Source organism: Epinephelus moara, chromosome 9, assembly GCF_006386435.1.
Source record: "Epinephelus moara isolate mb chromosome 9, YSFRI_EMoa_1.0, whole genome shotgun sequence".
NCBI classification, from domain to species: domain Eukaryota; kingdom Metazoa; phylum Chordata; class Actinopteri; order Perciformes; family Serranidae; genus Epinephelus; species Epinephelus moara.
The window spans coordinates 21205015-21217117 of NC_065514.1; the positions used below are offsets into that span (position 1 = coordinate 21205015).

The 12103-nt window shown below is 37.6% G+C and overlaps 1 protein-coding gene across 1 annotated transcript; it reads right to left on the reverse strand.

Annotated features, from left to right (window-relative positions):
- Nucleotides 1-2204: 2204 nt before the first annotated feature.
- oaz1b (ornithine decarboxylase antizyme 1b) lies at nt 2205-7792 on the reverse strand. The gene is given in 6 exon segments (XM_050052912.1): nt 2205-3337; nt 3440-3525; nt 4340-4512; nt 4912-4998; nt 5000-5051; nt 7588-7792. Coding segments are annotated over 6 exon segments (654 nt in total). The 5' UTR covers nt 7713-7792; the 3' UTR covers nt 2205-3206.
- Between the last annotated feature and the right edge of the window lie 4311 nt (nt 7793-12103).

Sequence of the window (12103 nt, forward strand, 5' to 3'; positions counted from 1 at the left end):
GTGATATTGAAAAGAAAATGAAAGATTTTTAAAGGTTTTTATTTATTTTACTTAGTTTTTATTGGTGCAAAATACAAAACAAAGTGCAAAACAGTGGCTGCTTTACAGGTACAACCATGATAGGAATGGGGAATAAATATCTTAAGGACAGACAAAGAAAACAAGGTGACATACAGAATTTAACATGATACATATATGTAGGGCATAACAGAAAAAATGGATGAAATAATAGTCCTAATAATTCTAAGGATAATATCTCCAGAAGCAGTTAAGTTTTGGGAAATATGTACAATATGGCACATGTTTATGATTGTGTGTGTGTGGAAAGGAAAACACCAAAAACGGTAATAGTAATAATAATAATAGCAGTTATAGTAATACATATTTTTGAAATTGATTGGAAAAAATAAACAGCTGGGTGGTTATAGTAAGGAAGGAATGAAAAAATCATATAATAAATCAATAGTTTGATATGTAGATGTGTCAGTCATTGTAGTATGGAGGGTCCAGGCAGGGATGCAGAGGAATTTTAAAGATTTTTATGCTGTAAATAAACACTTTATCCTGAACATCCTCAGTCAATGAGTAGTGGAAATAACATTTCAAATGAAGCAGGTCTCCAGCAGATTACACCGTGCCTACATATGACTTTACATATTACATAAATTTCATTTAAACAACAAAAGCCCTTTTATTGCAGAAGACTTTGACATGTAACAGTCGGAAACACAAAGGTGGAAATGGGAGCAAGGACGGCTGAATTCCATTTAGCTGCTTCAATTCAAGGTCCTGGTTTTCATGCTGGCTCACACTGCCATTGCTTACTGGGACCAGGGTTCCCACAGATCCTTAGAAAGCCTTAAAAGCCATTAAATTCGATAATCTAAAAATAAAGCCTTGATTGGTATTATAATGTCTTAAATCCCTCTTTTAGAAGTCTTAAAATCGTGAGACGTGGAATGTAGGATATTATGAATCTTTTGAGTTTGCATTGTAATATCTTAAAATCATTTGTAATAACTATTTTTAAATAATTCACAGAATGCCTCTTGTATTAACATCACACAGATCAGGACACTCTGTTACATTAATCGAATCAAATGACACATGATAAAGCTTTTCAAGGCAAACCAAATAGATACTTTCTGGTAATACAATATGTCCATTGTTTTCTATGTGCTTCACTCTAGAAGGTTTTACTTTCAGCCTTTGAAGTAGAAAAAAGTTATGTTTTTGCAATTTTTTTTTTCAGTTTTGCTTATTGTAAAATTGGTCTTAAATTTAATTCCAAGTGACTTTAAACAACTCTTAAATCTAACTTGCCTTAAGCTGCAGGAACTCTGTAGCAACAGAGCTGTCGTTAATGTTATTAGTAACACCTGTGATTTTCCTACTGTGACAAGTCAAAATGGCTGCTGTGGAAACAAAGGCCTGTAAACTAGCAACAATTTTGCTTAATCAAGAGAACCACATGTTGCTGCTGTCTTTAGTAAAAGGCCCTGCACACCCACACGGCTCTTTATGAGTTGTTCTTCCTGGTGGGACCTCTGTTCAGGTTAAAGATAGGCAGTGATACTGGAATTAACATGAGGTCACTAGTTTATCACAAAGATTTAAGTTGGGTTACATGGGTTATGTAAATACATTAGTTTCTAACACTGGTGTAAACTGCAGATGCAACTTTAACATCAGCTGTTGAACAGTCATGTGTAGTTCAGTGTCCTGTGGAGCCCCCTGGTGGTGTGAAGACACAGGACATGCTCTGGATGTCTGCCCTGTTAAGTCTTTTGTAATTGACCTGATTTTTTCAGTTTTTGCAGACAGAGCTACACAAAACACAGGATGTTAAGTAGAGTTTTAGTGCAAATAGGGACCATCAAATGTGTTTTATAATATCCTCTTTTAGGTTGTAAAGATACATACAAGCATTATGTATATCAGATGATTGTGTAATAAATGTATGCGCTTTTAAATCCACCTCTGCGGTGCTCGGTAACATTTTGCACCTCTGGCAGTTACACTGAGCAGAGTAAAAAAAACAAACAAGTTTTACACACAAATACTAAACACGCTGTCTGGATATTGAATTTAAAAATGCAACAAAAAGAAGAGATTTGCAGCAGATTTTCTTCTAACCCTAACAAAAAGACACTTTGGAGTTTAGTTAAATGCATTGGTAAGCACATACCGAGGCAAACAAAGGATTGTTTTTGTTTGTTTTATTATCACAGAAGCACAACAGGTACCACTATGCAGGTGAACAACAAACTCAATACTATCATGAAAAGAAAAGTTAAAGGAATGCTAATCCAAAAGAAAAGAGATAAAATCCAATCATAACATCACAGCATTTTTTTTTTCAACCCCCAAAAACAAAGTACTACAATATCGTCAGGTATACATGGCAGACAGAAGCAAAAGCACTTTGGATTATTCACTCTCCTTTCGCGTTGTACCAGTACACTCATCATAGGATCTTTAACTTGAAACTGAAGTGCCCACCATCAGACACATGAACAGCATTCATCTTTTCACTCCTCTCTAGTCTAAACGGTTTCACTATCCAGCCGAGAAGTACCAATTATTAGGGCCGTCACTCAGAGGTAACGTTTCAGAAATCCAAATACTTTTAAGAGGATGTTAGTGCTACAAAGTAAAACTGGTCCCGCTGAAATGCATTTGTTGTTTGATTCAGAGAGAAGGAAAACATGGGACAAATTTAACGTCATTATGGTGCCAATCAAAAGAAAGCTGGAGTACCCGAGTGTAAACCTGATGACCTTTTAATTGTACATTCAAGAAATGAAGAACCCTCCATCTTACTCTATCATGAAAAGGAAATATCAATAAAAACAGACTTGACAGGAAATGGAAATTATACCAGAACGCTATGACGACTGTAATATGATTGTAAGTCCAAAAAACAAAGGTTCCCTCCTCTTTTAGGTGACGACATTGATTAATCTTCAATGAAAACAGTATAATAAAACACACAAGGATAGATGGTGGAAACAGGAGATGCACATCTTACATATTCCCTTGAACACAAAAAGCATGGGGGAAATGAATACTTGCATACAGAGAGCTACCGCTGAGGGTTTAAACACAGACGGTGGTGTATACGAGTAAGCGGGGACGGGATGGACAAACGTACAATGGGAAGAAAGGGGGGAAGTAAGCCAGAGCTGGAGGGGCTGTCCAGAGGGCTACTCCTCATCCGAGGAGTCCCTGTCAAAATTGTAGGCCATGAAGAATACATCGGGTCGAGGCGGGACGAGGGCATGGCCCGGTTTCACAATCTCAAAGCCCAGGAAACTGAATGTACGCACCAGCTTAGCTGCAAGAATAAAGAAGGAAGGTCAAAACACAGAAGCCAAAATCATTATCTAAGTTGAATGAAAAAGGTGTGGTGGAACTAAACAGGGCTGTCAACACATACCACGATCATCTCTGTTCTTGTAAAAGCAGACAAACACGCTAACGACTTTCAGATGTTCTTCAGCATACTCCAAGAGAGCCGCAAAGCTGGAGGAGAACAATGCACAGCTTAGGTTAGAAAATGGAAAACAACCTCTTAATATGCAGGCCCAGGAACACAACAGATTGAATCTTGCACGTATCCTGTAAAACCTTGTGTATTTACTGGTTGTTTTAAACGCTCTGTGCTGGCTTCCCCTCAAGTGCTCAGCTTGTGGTGCTCAAAGCGCCAAGAATATACATTTGAGAAACTCAGCAGCAATGTCTCTTTCCAGAAATCATGACCCGGTTACTCAAGATAATCCACAGACTTTATAGTGAGCAGTTTCATGTAGGAACTGTTTTTCTTTTTACTAAAATACACCCAACAACTGTAGCTAGCTCACCTAGCACTACTGAGCTAGCTAACGTTACAGCTCAGCAGAGGATGCCATTAATGTTTACATCTCACACCATCACGACCAAAAGCCGCTTGTTCATGAGTAGATGCACGCTTCCTTATGCGCGATGGTTGGTGGATGTGGCTCAATAAAATGAAAGTAGTCCTGCGGGAAATTACTCACAACAGGGCCTGTTGATTAACTTGATTAGCTTGAGTAACAGGGTAACAATTCCTGGAAAGAGACATTGCTGTTGAATTTTTCCAATGTATTTTTTGGCGCTTTGAGCACCACAAGCCGAGTGCCATGTAGTTCCATTATACTGAGAGAAGGCAGACATCTCTTGGACTGATATCTTTTTCTGCAACTTACACTAGAACAATCTAGATTGCCAAACAGCACCTCAAGTAGGAGGAAAAGATATGTATTTTCAATCTGGGGGTGAACTGTCCCTTTAAGACCTGCAAAAAACCTGGCCTTACCTCTCCTTACTGCCTTCAGGAAGAGGGTCAAGAGGTATCTCCACGTAGAGTGCGCTGCTGCTCAGGACAGCATCCCACTGTATTGTCTTGGTAACGGTGGGACGACTTTGGAAGTGGAGTATCCCAGGGCGACCATTCCCTGCTGGCTCCTCCGTTACAGTCAACTTACGATCCTGGAAACACAAACACTAGTAACGCATCTAAAAATAGCAGTGGGTGACATTAAACGTGCCGTGTAGATAGTATGTCGGTCAAAACAATTGCATCCATGCGAGCCCTGTTACTGCACCTGCAGCTCTGGTCAAGCAGAGAAACTGAACTCAGAAATTATGTGAACTCTTGGGGGAAAAGAATTTGAAAAATGTGTCACTGCTGAGCGTAGATGATTAAATCAAGTAAAACCCAGCGGTTAAACTTCGGACAAAACATCAGGTGACAGGAAAATGATTCAGCTCCTTTTATTGACTTTTTTCTTCCTCAAAAAACAGCTCTCTCTCATTTCTGCATCTGCGTTTTAGGTCCTCTGACTGCTTTTCAGCAGTAAGACAGTGAGTGTATGTGTCTAGACTTACTGAGTGGAGTGGCCGAGCTGAAGGAGTGTGATCCCGTGTGCCATTCCCTCGCCCACCTGGGATCTTCAGGGGTGGGAGAGGGGCATCAGGAGCACCACAGAGGCCCCGGGCTGCGGGTACTACTACAGTGCAGGGACAGGCTGGAGGGTGGGACAGAGGAGGACATAATCACAACACTGTACCAGAAAAAATAAATCAAAACCCACAAAACATATGTCTCAATAGGTACACATCAGGGAATTTTTTTTTATATGGAACTACAACCTCAAAGACATTACATGGGATCTAACAAAGACAAATATAGACTCTGACAAGCAATCTAAATTTGCACAGTGCGATGAAGTGCACATGCAGCATCTCCTGAGATTATGCTAATGACTTGAATTGCTGTTGCTCAAATGTGCTCATGTACCACTGCACACTAACGACAGGCTGTTTGGCTTTATTGGCAATAAAGTAAGATTATCCATTGCTGACAACCCAAACGAGTTTTTCCAAGTTGTAAACTTTACCAAATATTGCAGCTTCTAGCATCCAGAACACATGTTGCACAAGCAGGACTGGGTGCTGCTCTCTCAAACCACTTACAGTTTATGTTCCTCAAAACAATGGCACTGTGTTTGCAGGGTTGTTAACAGAAATAAAGAGCGGTGCACCAGCACAGCAGGATGCGGCTGAAGGCAACCAACCAAAAATATTTGCTGCTGAAAACACAAACCCAGACACATATTCCTGAGCTCAAATTTCAGTGTTGTTGGTTGAAACAGCCATGGCGAGTTAAGCTGTTGAAAAGCCCCTGACATCTACCAAACGTCTACAAACGAAATCTTCATTGTTTTAGTGTTTCCCAAACGGCCGGGTAAACACACTGTATATAGTGACCTATAACACATTGTAAAATAGAGGAGTATTTTTTTTTTATTATTGTTACAAACATGAAAGGATCTTCTTAAGCTGGTTCATATTTGGGCTGCGACTAGTATTCCTGGCATTCTGGCGGTTATTATTAATTGTGAAAAACACCCATTATTATTTTCCTACAGCACAATGTGATGTCACTAAATGTCCTATTTTGTCCAAACCCTGAAGGTACTCTGTTTTCTGTATGATAAGACAAAAAGATAATAAGAAAATAAGATAATCCTCACAAGAGAGAAGCTGAGGAAATTAGATAACTAGAAAATGGTTGGCATTTTTGCTCAAATAATCAGTTGAAAACAAACAACTTACCAACATATGAGATAACTTATTATTTAAGACATATCTGATTATTTGATTGTGCATTTTGTTGATGACATAAAATTGCCCATTATAGATTGTGAAAGGTCTGGAGAATGTTTTAAAATGACAGTCTAGAGCTAACAAACAAATGAAAATATTTAGTTTATATGTCATGACAAAGAAAGACATCATATCCTCTGTAATGGAGAATCCAGGGATTTTTTTGCCATTTATTTTAGGGGAAAAAAGGACAAATACAACAACTATATTATCGATTTTGGTTAAAATTAATCTTCTGTCAATGGATCGCTTTTCCTAGTTAACACAGAATATAACAGCACTATATTTCAACAGCTGTCACTTCACAGTCACGATTTTCCTTGCCTTTAGATTAGGAGTCTGGTTTCATAAAATACAATACAAATAGTACAGTAACAAGTAAATAAATAAGTAAATTATTAAGTAATAATTAATGAAACACATCCTAATAATTTAGTCTTTGGAGCCTTCTGACAATTAATTCAGCAGTCAAGTCCATCCACTATCTTTTCACTTTGCTGTGCTGACTATTTAGGTAACGGAGACAGTGCTCTACATTTCGGATAAAAAATAAATAATAATAATATTAATCATAACAATTTCTCCGACGGGTGAGGGGACATTTAACCTCATGTTTCATGAGCCATTGCATCGTTACGTGCAATAACTCAGTCCTACCATCACGAGGCTGCCGCATTTACCTGTCAGTTGCGTAATAACGTTGATCAATCTGACTAATGTCAGATCATGAGATCAACGTGGCCATAAACGTGCTCACCTGATGACTTTACGGGCCAAATTCAACATATCATTTGTTCCTTGTTTTGCCTTTTCTTTCTTTGATGTGACGTACATCGCGAGTTGTTGTTGACCGTGAAATGACAGCCTTCTTCTTACAATGGCAGTCGCTTTGGTATTTAAACAGCCTAGCGTAAGAGGAACTGAAATAATCCTATTTAAGTCCCTTGTGACTTTGTGGTCTCCTAAAAGGCTAACTACACTGTGGTTTATTTAAATTCTCTTTCACATGCGATAATTAACATTAACTACATTAAAATGTTGAAGCTAACTGGTTAGCTAGTTAGCGAGCTAACTACAGTGACGTACTACAAGTTCAACGATGCTCATAGCTAACGTTAGCAAATACTGTTCGTGTCGTCTTTAAGGCCAGTAAGTGAATATCCGTGGCTTATTTAACCGTGACATTTTTTTAAATAACATTTTAACAATGACTGCCACAACATGTACCGCCGGGACATCAATTACAGAGCGTATTACGTATAAACGGTACATTTAAAGTTAGCTAGCGTTTCACTTCCGCTTTTCGGTGGCTGCTAGCTAGGTTAGCCTAGCCACCCCTCCCCCACGCCACAGTTAGCAGTTAGCAAGGTGAGGTGTTTTTCGTCGTATACTTACTTCCCAATCATGTCACAGATACCGTTACTCAAATCCGCCATGGTAGTTAAAGACTGTGGTTTTCCTTCTTTCTCGCGAGCAAAGCAATGACTGTTCAGGATCCGCTGGAGGTTGGATTTTACCATCCGGCCTCGGGTAGAGACACGACGGGCTGACTGCTCTCTGCTATGCTCACCAAGCTAATGAACGATCGGTGAGTCCGGAGCTGGTTCAAAAACCAGGAGTCAAGTCACCCGCAGTGAAGGTTACACGTTTCCGTTTGGTCGCTTCACTCGACTTCAAAATAAAAGTCAAAAGAATGGAAAATGTTTTTATTTGGGGTCACACATGATTAAAATTGTACCTTTCGATTCAAACAACAGATGTTACACGGGGAACTATCATTAAAAGGTCTTTATTATTGGAAATCGAATACAGAAGAGACATGTGATAACTGATCACAGATAAACATCCCATTGCATACATGATAAAGAATGTTAGATTACCAATTAGCCTACATCATCAATGCCTGTTGCTGCATTAATGAAATAATTCAACCATCCTGTCTATTACAAAACTAAATAATAAGACTTATTTTAATGTATTGTGTATAGTAATTTCTCTGGACTGTAGCCGTAATTTTCAGAACAATCAGATTATGAATCCACTCGATGTTTTGACCAATTAATGACCTTTCTATTATTTGGATGTTTATATTTCATGTATGATTTCTTGCAAATCATTTGTGTAAATTTTACTTCCCAAAATGAAGATCTAAATGATGTTTTTTACAGCCTTCTCCACACTGCGAGAATACTGGTAGAGAAATACTGAATCCTTTTTTGTTGTCTTAAAAGTAGACAAATTTAAAAATGCTGAGTTTAAAAAATATTGGAATCATCCAACATATTTTAATTAGAAAATGTTAACGCTCCCAGGTTGATAAAACCCCAAATTCTTGCAATGCTTATAGAGCAAAATTATTGATTGTGTGGTTGTATGTGATTATATCAATTCAGTAAGGTGATGTGTATGTGTGTGCATCACTACTCCGTTGCTTATCTGGAAATGACACATGGTGTTTTGACAAAATAATCATACTTACTAGCTTTTTCCAAGCTTTTAAGTGCATTTCATGGTCTTCATTAAGGGCTTGAGATGAGTCCGAAAGACAAAATAGTAGTTAGTGGACCTTGAGTTAAGATTATCTGTAAAACTACAATTTCTTCCCTAAAGCAAATACTAAAGCAAACCTTGTGTTTTCTTACTTGTCCTGATTTCTATTGACAGTACACTTAATGTTAGTGGGACTTCTGCAGATCTACACACATTTGAACAATATACAATAGAGACAGATGTTCTTGGGTTTGGTCCCTCTGCATGCTATAATATTATTACATTATTAGCCATTATTCTGGTCTGCCTAACAAATAATGTTACAAAGAAGTAACAACCCAAGCTAGGTTCAACCCTAATGACCCTCTGTTTAATTTGGCTTTATATGCTATGAAAATACAGTGCAAATCCTGTAAAATTGGCAACCTGTTCCCATTTAAAATAAAACCCAGGACTTTTATTTTGAAAGCGGAAGACATGGTAGCTTATACCTAGCTTCACATTTCTGCTAACAAGCTAACGCTAACCAGAAACGCTAAACGCTGAAGATGCTTGTAAAGATCGTAACTTCACCCAAGAAAATTTACTGGCTCGGTCCTATGAGCACTTGTAAAATAAAAATAAAAACAGTAGACACTGGAGTGCCATCGCTAAATTAAGTTTATTATGTATATAATTCAATTAATTTTAATGTCAAAACAAAGTACGTGCTCTTCTCGCTTATTCCCTTTAGCAAAACAAATAGCTTAGCCGTTACGCTGTGTTAGCCGCCGTTAGCCTAGCAGCTATTTACATGACGGCGTCTAATGGAAAAGTACTGAGCACAGAGGAAAAACAAAGACATTAAAGGCCAATGATTTCCATATGCTTATTTACCCCCGGTATCATTTGGACACTTAGCCCATAAAGAAGCAATTAGTTTATTTATTTATCAGTGTAGCTTGTGTGTTTTGGTATTTTGCAGTGGTGGAGTACATTACTAAACTTAATTATTGTCAATTTAGGCTTGTGCTTATACTCCATTATATTTCAGTGTTAAATAATATAGTTATTCCTTTACATTTTTTGACAACTTTAGTTACTTATGTAGTATGTATTGTTTGGTGCTGCTATTTTACTTAATTATCAGGTTGTAATCCCTATCTTTTATATTTCACAAACTCTACTCACATAAATGGACGATAATGAGGTGTAACAAACTTAAAGTTTTACTTGGAACTCTAAAACTTATATAAAATAGTGACATGATAAAAGACAGTGTTCAATTAGTAATGAATAAAGTGTGTATTGTGAGGCCAGTACCTCTCGTCTGCGTTTCCAATTTCTTCCACAAGGTGGTGACAAAGCAGCAGAAAACTGCATCGCACCAGTGTCAAATCACATCACATCATAATCTTAGTTCAACCAGCAACAACATAAATCCAAGCCAATTAAATTATAATGACATTAGTTCTTTATATAAGGCTACTAAATGCACATTTCATATATATTTTTTTACAAATATAAAAGAAAGGGTCGACTTTTTTGGACAAAGTAATTGAAACACCTTTCAATATAATGCATTCCCATACATTTAAAAACCACATTGCAGACTTGAAATTATAAATCATTACAAATGTAATGAGGTTAAATATAAATACGTATCAAAGTACTGTTATAATTTTGATATACTTGAATATTTCCATCCCCTGCAAGTTTGTACTTATACCACATTTTCAGAGGAAAATATCCAGACCAGCTACAACATTAAACGCTGCTTAATAATAGAGTGGTAGTACTCTTCTCATTTATATCCTCTCAAATGTTTTCCGAAATTTTGCACTGTTCCTTTAACATGAACTCAATGAACCCCCCTGCACAAGTAGGCTAATGCAATCCAACAGAAAAGCCCAGATGTGTCGAGTCATATTAATATAAGCTGAATTATTTGCGAAGTACCTTTCAGCAAGAAACTTTTATGCAGATAGAATAGTGTCTTTCCGAGTGTACTGCGTATTATTGCATTATCATTTACATGAAACTTGCTAGCAGCCAGTCAGTTGAGCTTGGGACAAAGAAGGCTTGCCCCAAAGCAAAAACAATCCTACTACCAGAAGCTCTAAAGCTCGCTAATTAACGTTAGATGTTACTTGTTTAATAATCCACACAAGGGAGGAAGAGTAAAAATGACGAGGTGTGGGATGACAGGAGTTATGTTCCAGATTATTGCTTTGGCATGTGGGGCAAGTGCTCAGTAACTTCCTGGAGCTGGGGGGTGCGAGTAGGTGGGTTTCGTTTCCGTTAGGGACTGTTCGTTACTTATGAAGGGGGAGGGGGTGGTGCAGAAAGGGGGAGGCATGTCAAAAAAAAAAAATTAAGCACTGTGGAGGTAGTTATGCTTTTAATTTCTATTTTAGGAGAGGGGCATACAAATTAAAATGGTGGTATTTTGTATTTATTTTAACACCGATTTTTAAAGAAAACATGCCCTCCAAACACGTTTTCTTTTAAAACCTGCAGGCATACTTTTTTTAATCGCCAAAGTTACACCATTTATCATGGCCAGAAACTGTAAAAACAGAAATAATTTTTGGATTTTCACATTTCTGAAGTTCACATTTTGTGCTACAAATGCTTCTGTCAGCTTCTGCTTCTGTTAATATATATTTATTTCACTATCAATTTTAATGTGTTAATTTATTCAAATTTTATTTTATTATTTTGATTGTTTTATGGTGGATTGGGACTGGTGCTGTACCCCCTCTTGTATGGATCTCTATTAGCCTGTTTGTATTATTTTTGTTGGTCAAGACTGAATGTCTCATTTGACATCTAGAACCGTCATGTACCAACCGAACCCAAATCAATCAAAATTTTACTTATGAAAAAAACAAAAACTTCATTACGTCAAAGGGTAAAATTTAAAAATCCAGTATCTACTTCATGGTGGAGGGAGGGTCATGCATTTTCTGCCTACCACCGAGGGAGGCTCAAGGAAAAATATGTGTAGCTTCGGTGAGGGTAGGTAGGGAGGGTCAAGTAAAATAGATAAATAAATAATAATCATATGATAATAATAATGATAAATAAATTAAAAAAAAAACAAAGTCACCCCAGTTACAATCCCTCCTCTGAAAGTAAAGAACAGTCCCTAAACTAAGCTAAACAGCTGATGGCTAGTTTGTTATTTAGCATAGTTAGCAAGAGAGTGAACATTTCCCTTAATGACGAACTATTCCGTCAAAATGTCACAAGACAAATGCCAGCTATTTATCTACTTAATTTTATCCTGTGCTCATGTCATGTGGGAGAACCAGATCCCAGTGTGTGGAGAATCATCTCTCCTCCTCTGCTTTTCATTTTTCAAGCGCCTCAGTCGCCCGCCCTCTCACTCAAGTTTGTCCCTCAGCGCGATCCGTCGGTCGTCCAGAGGAAAAAAAAA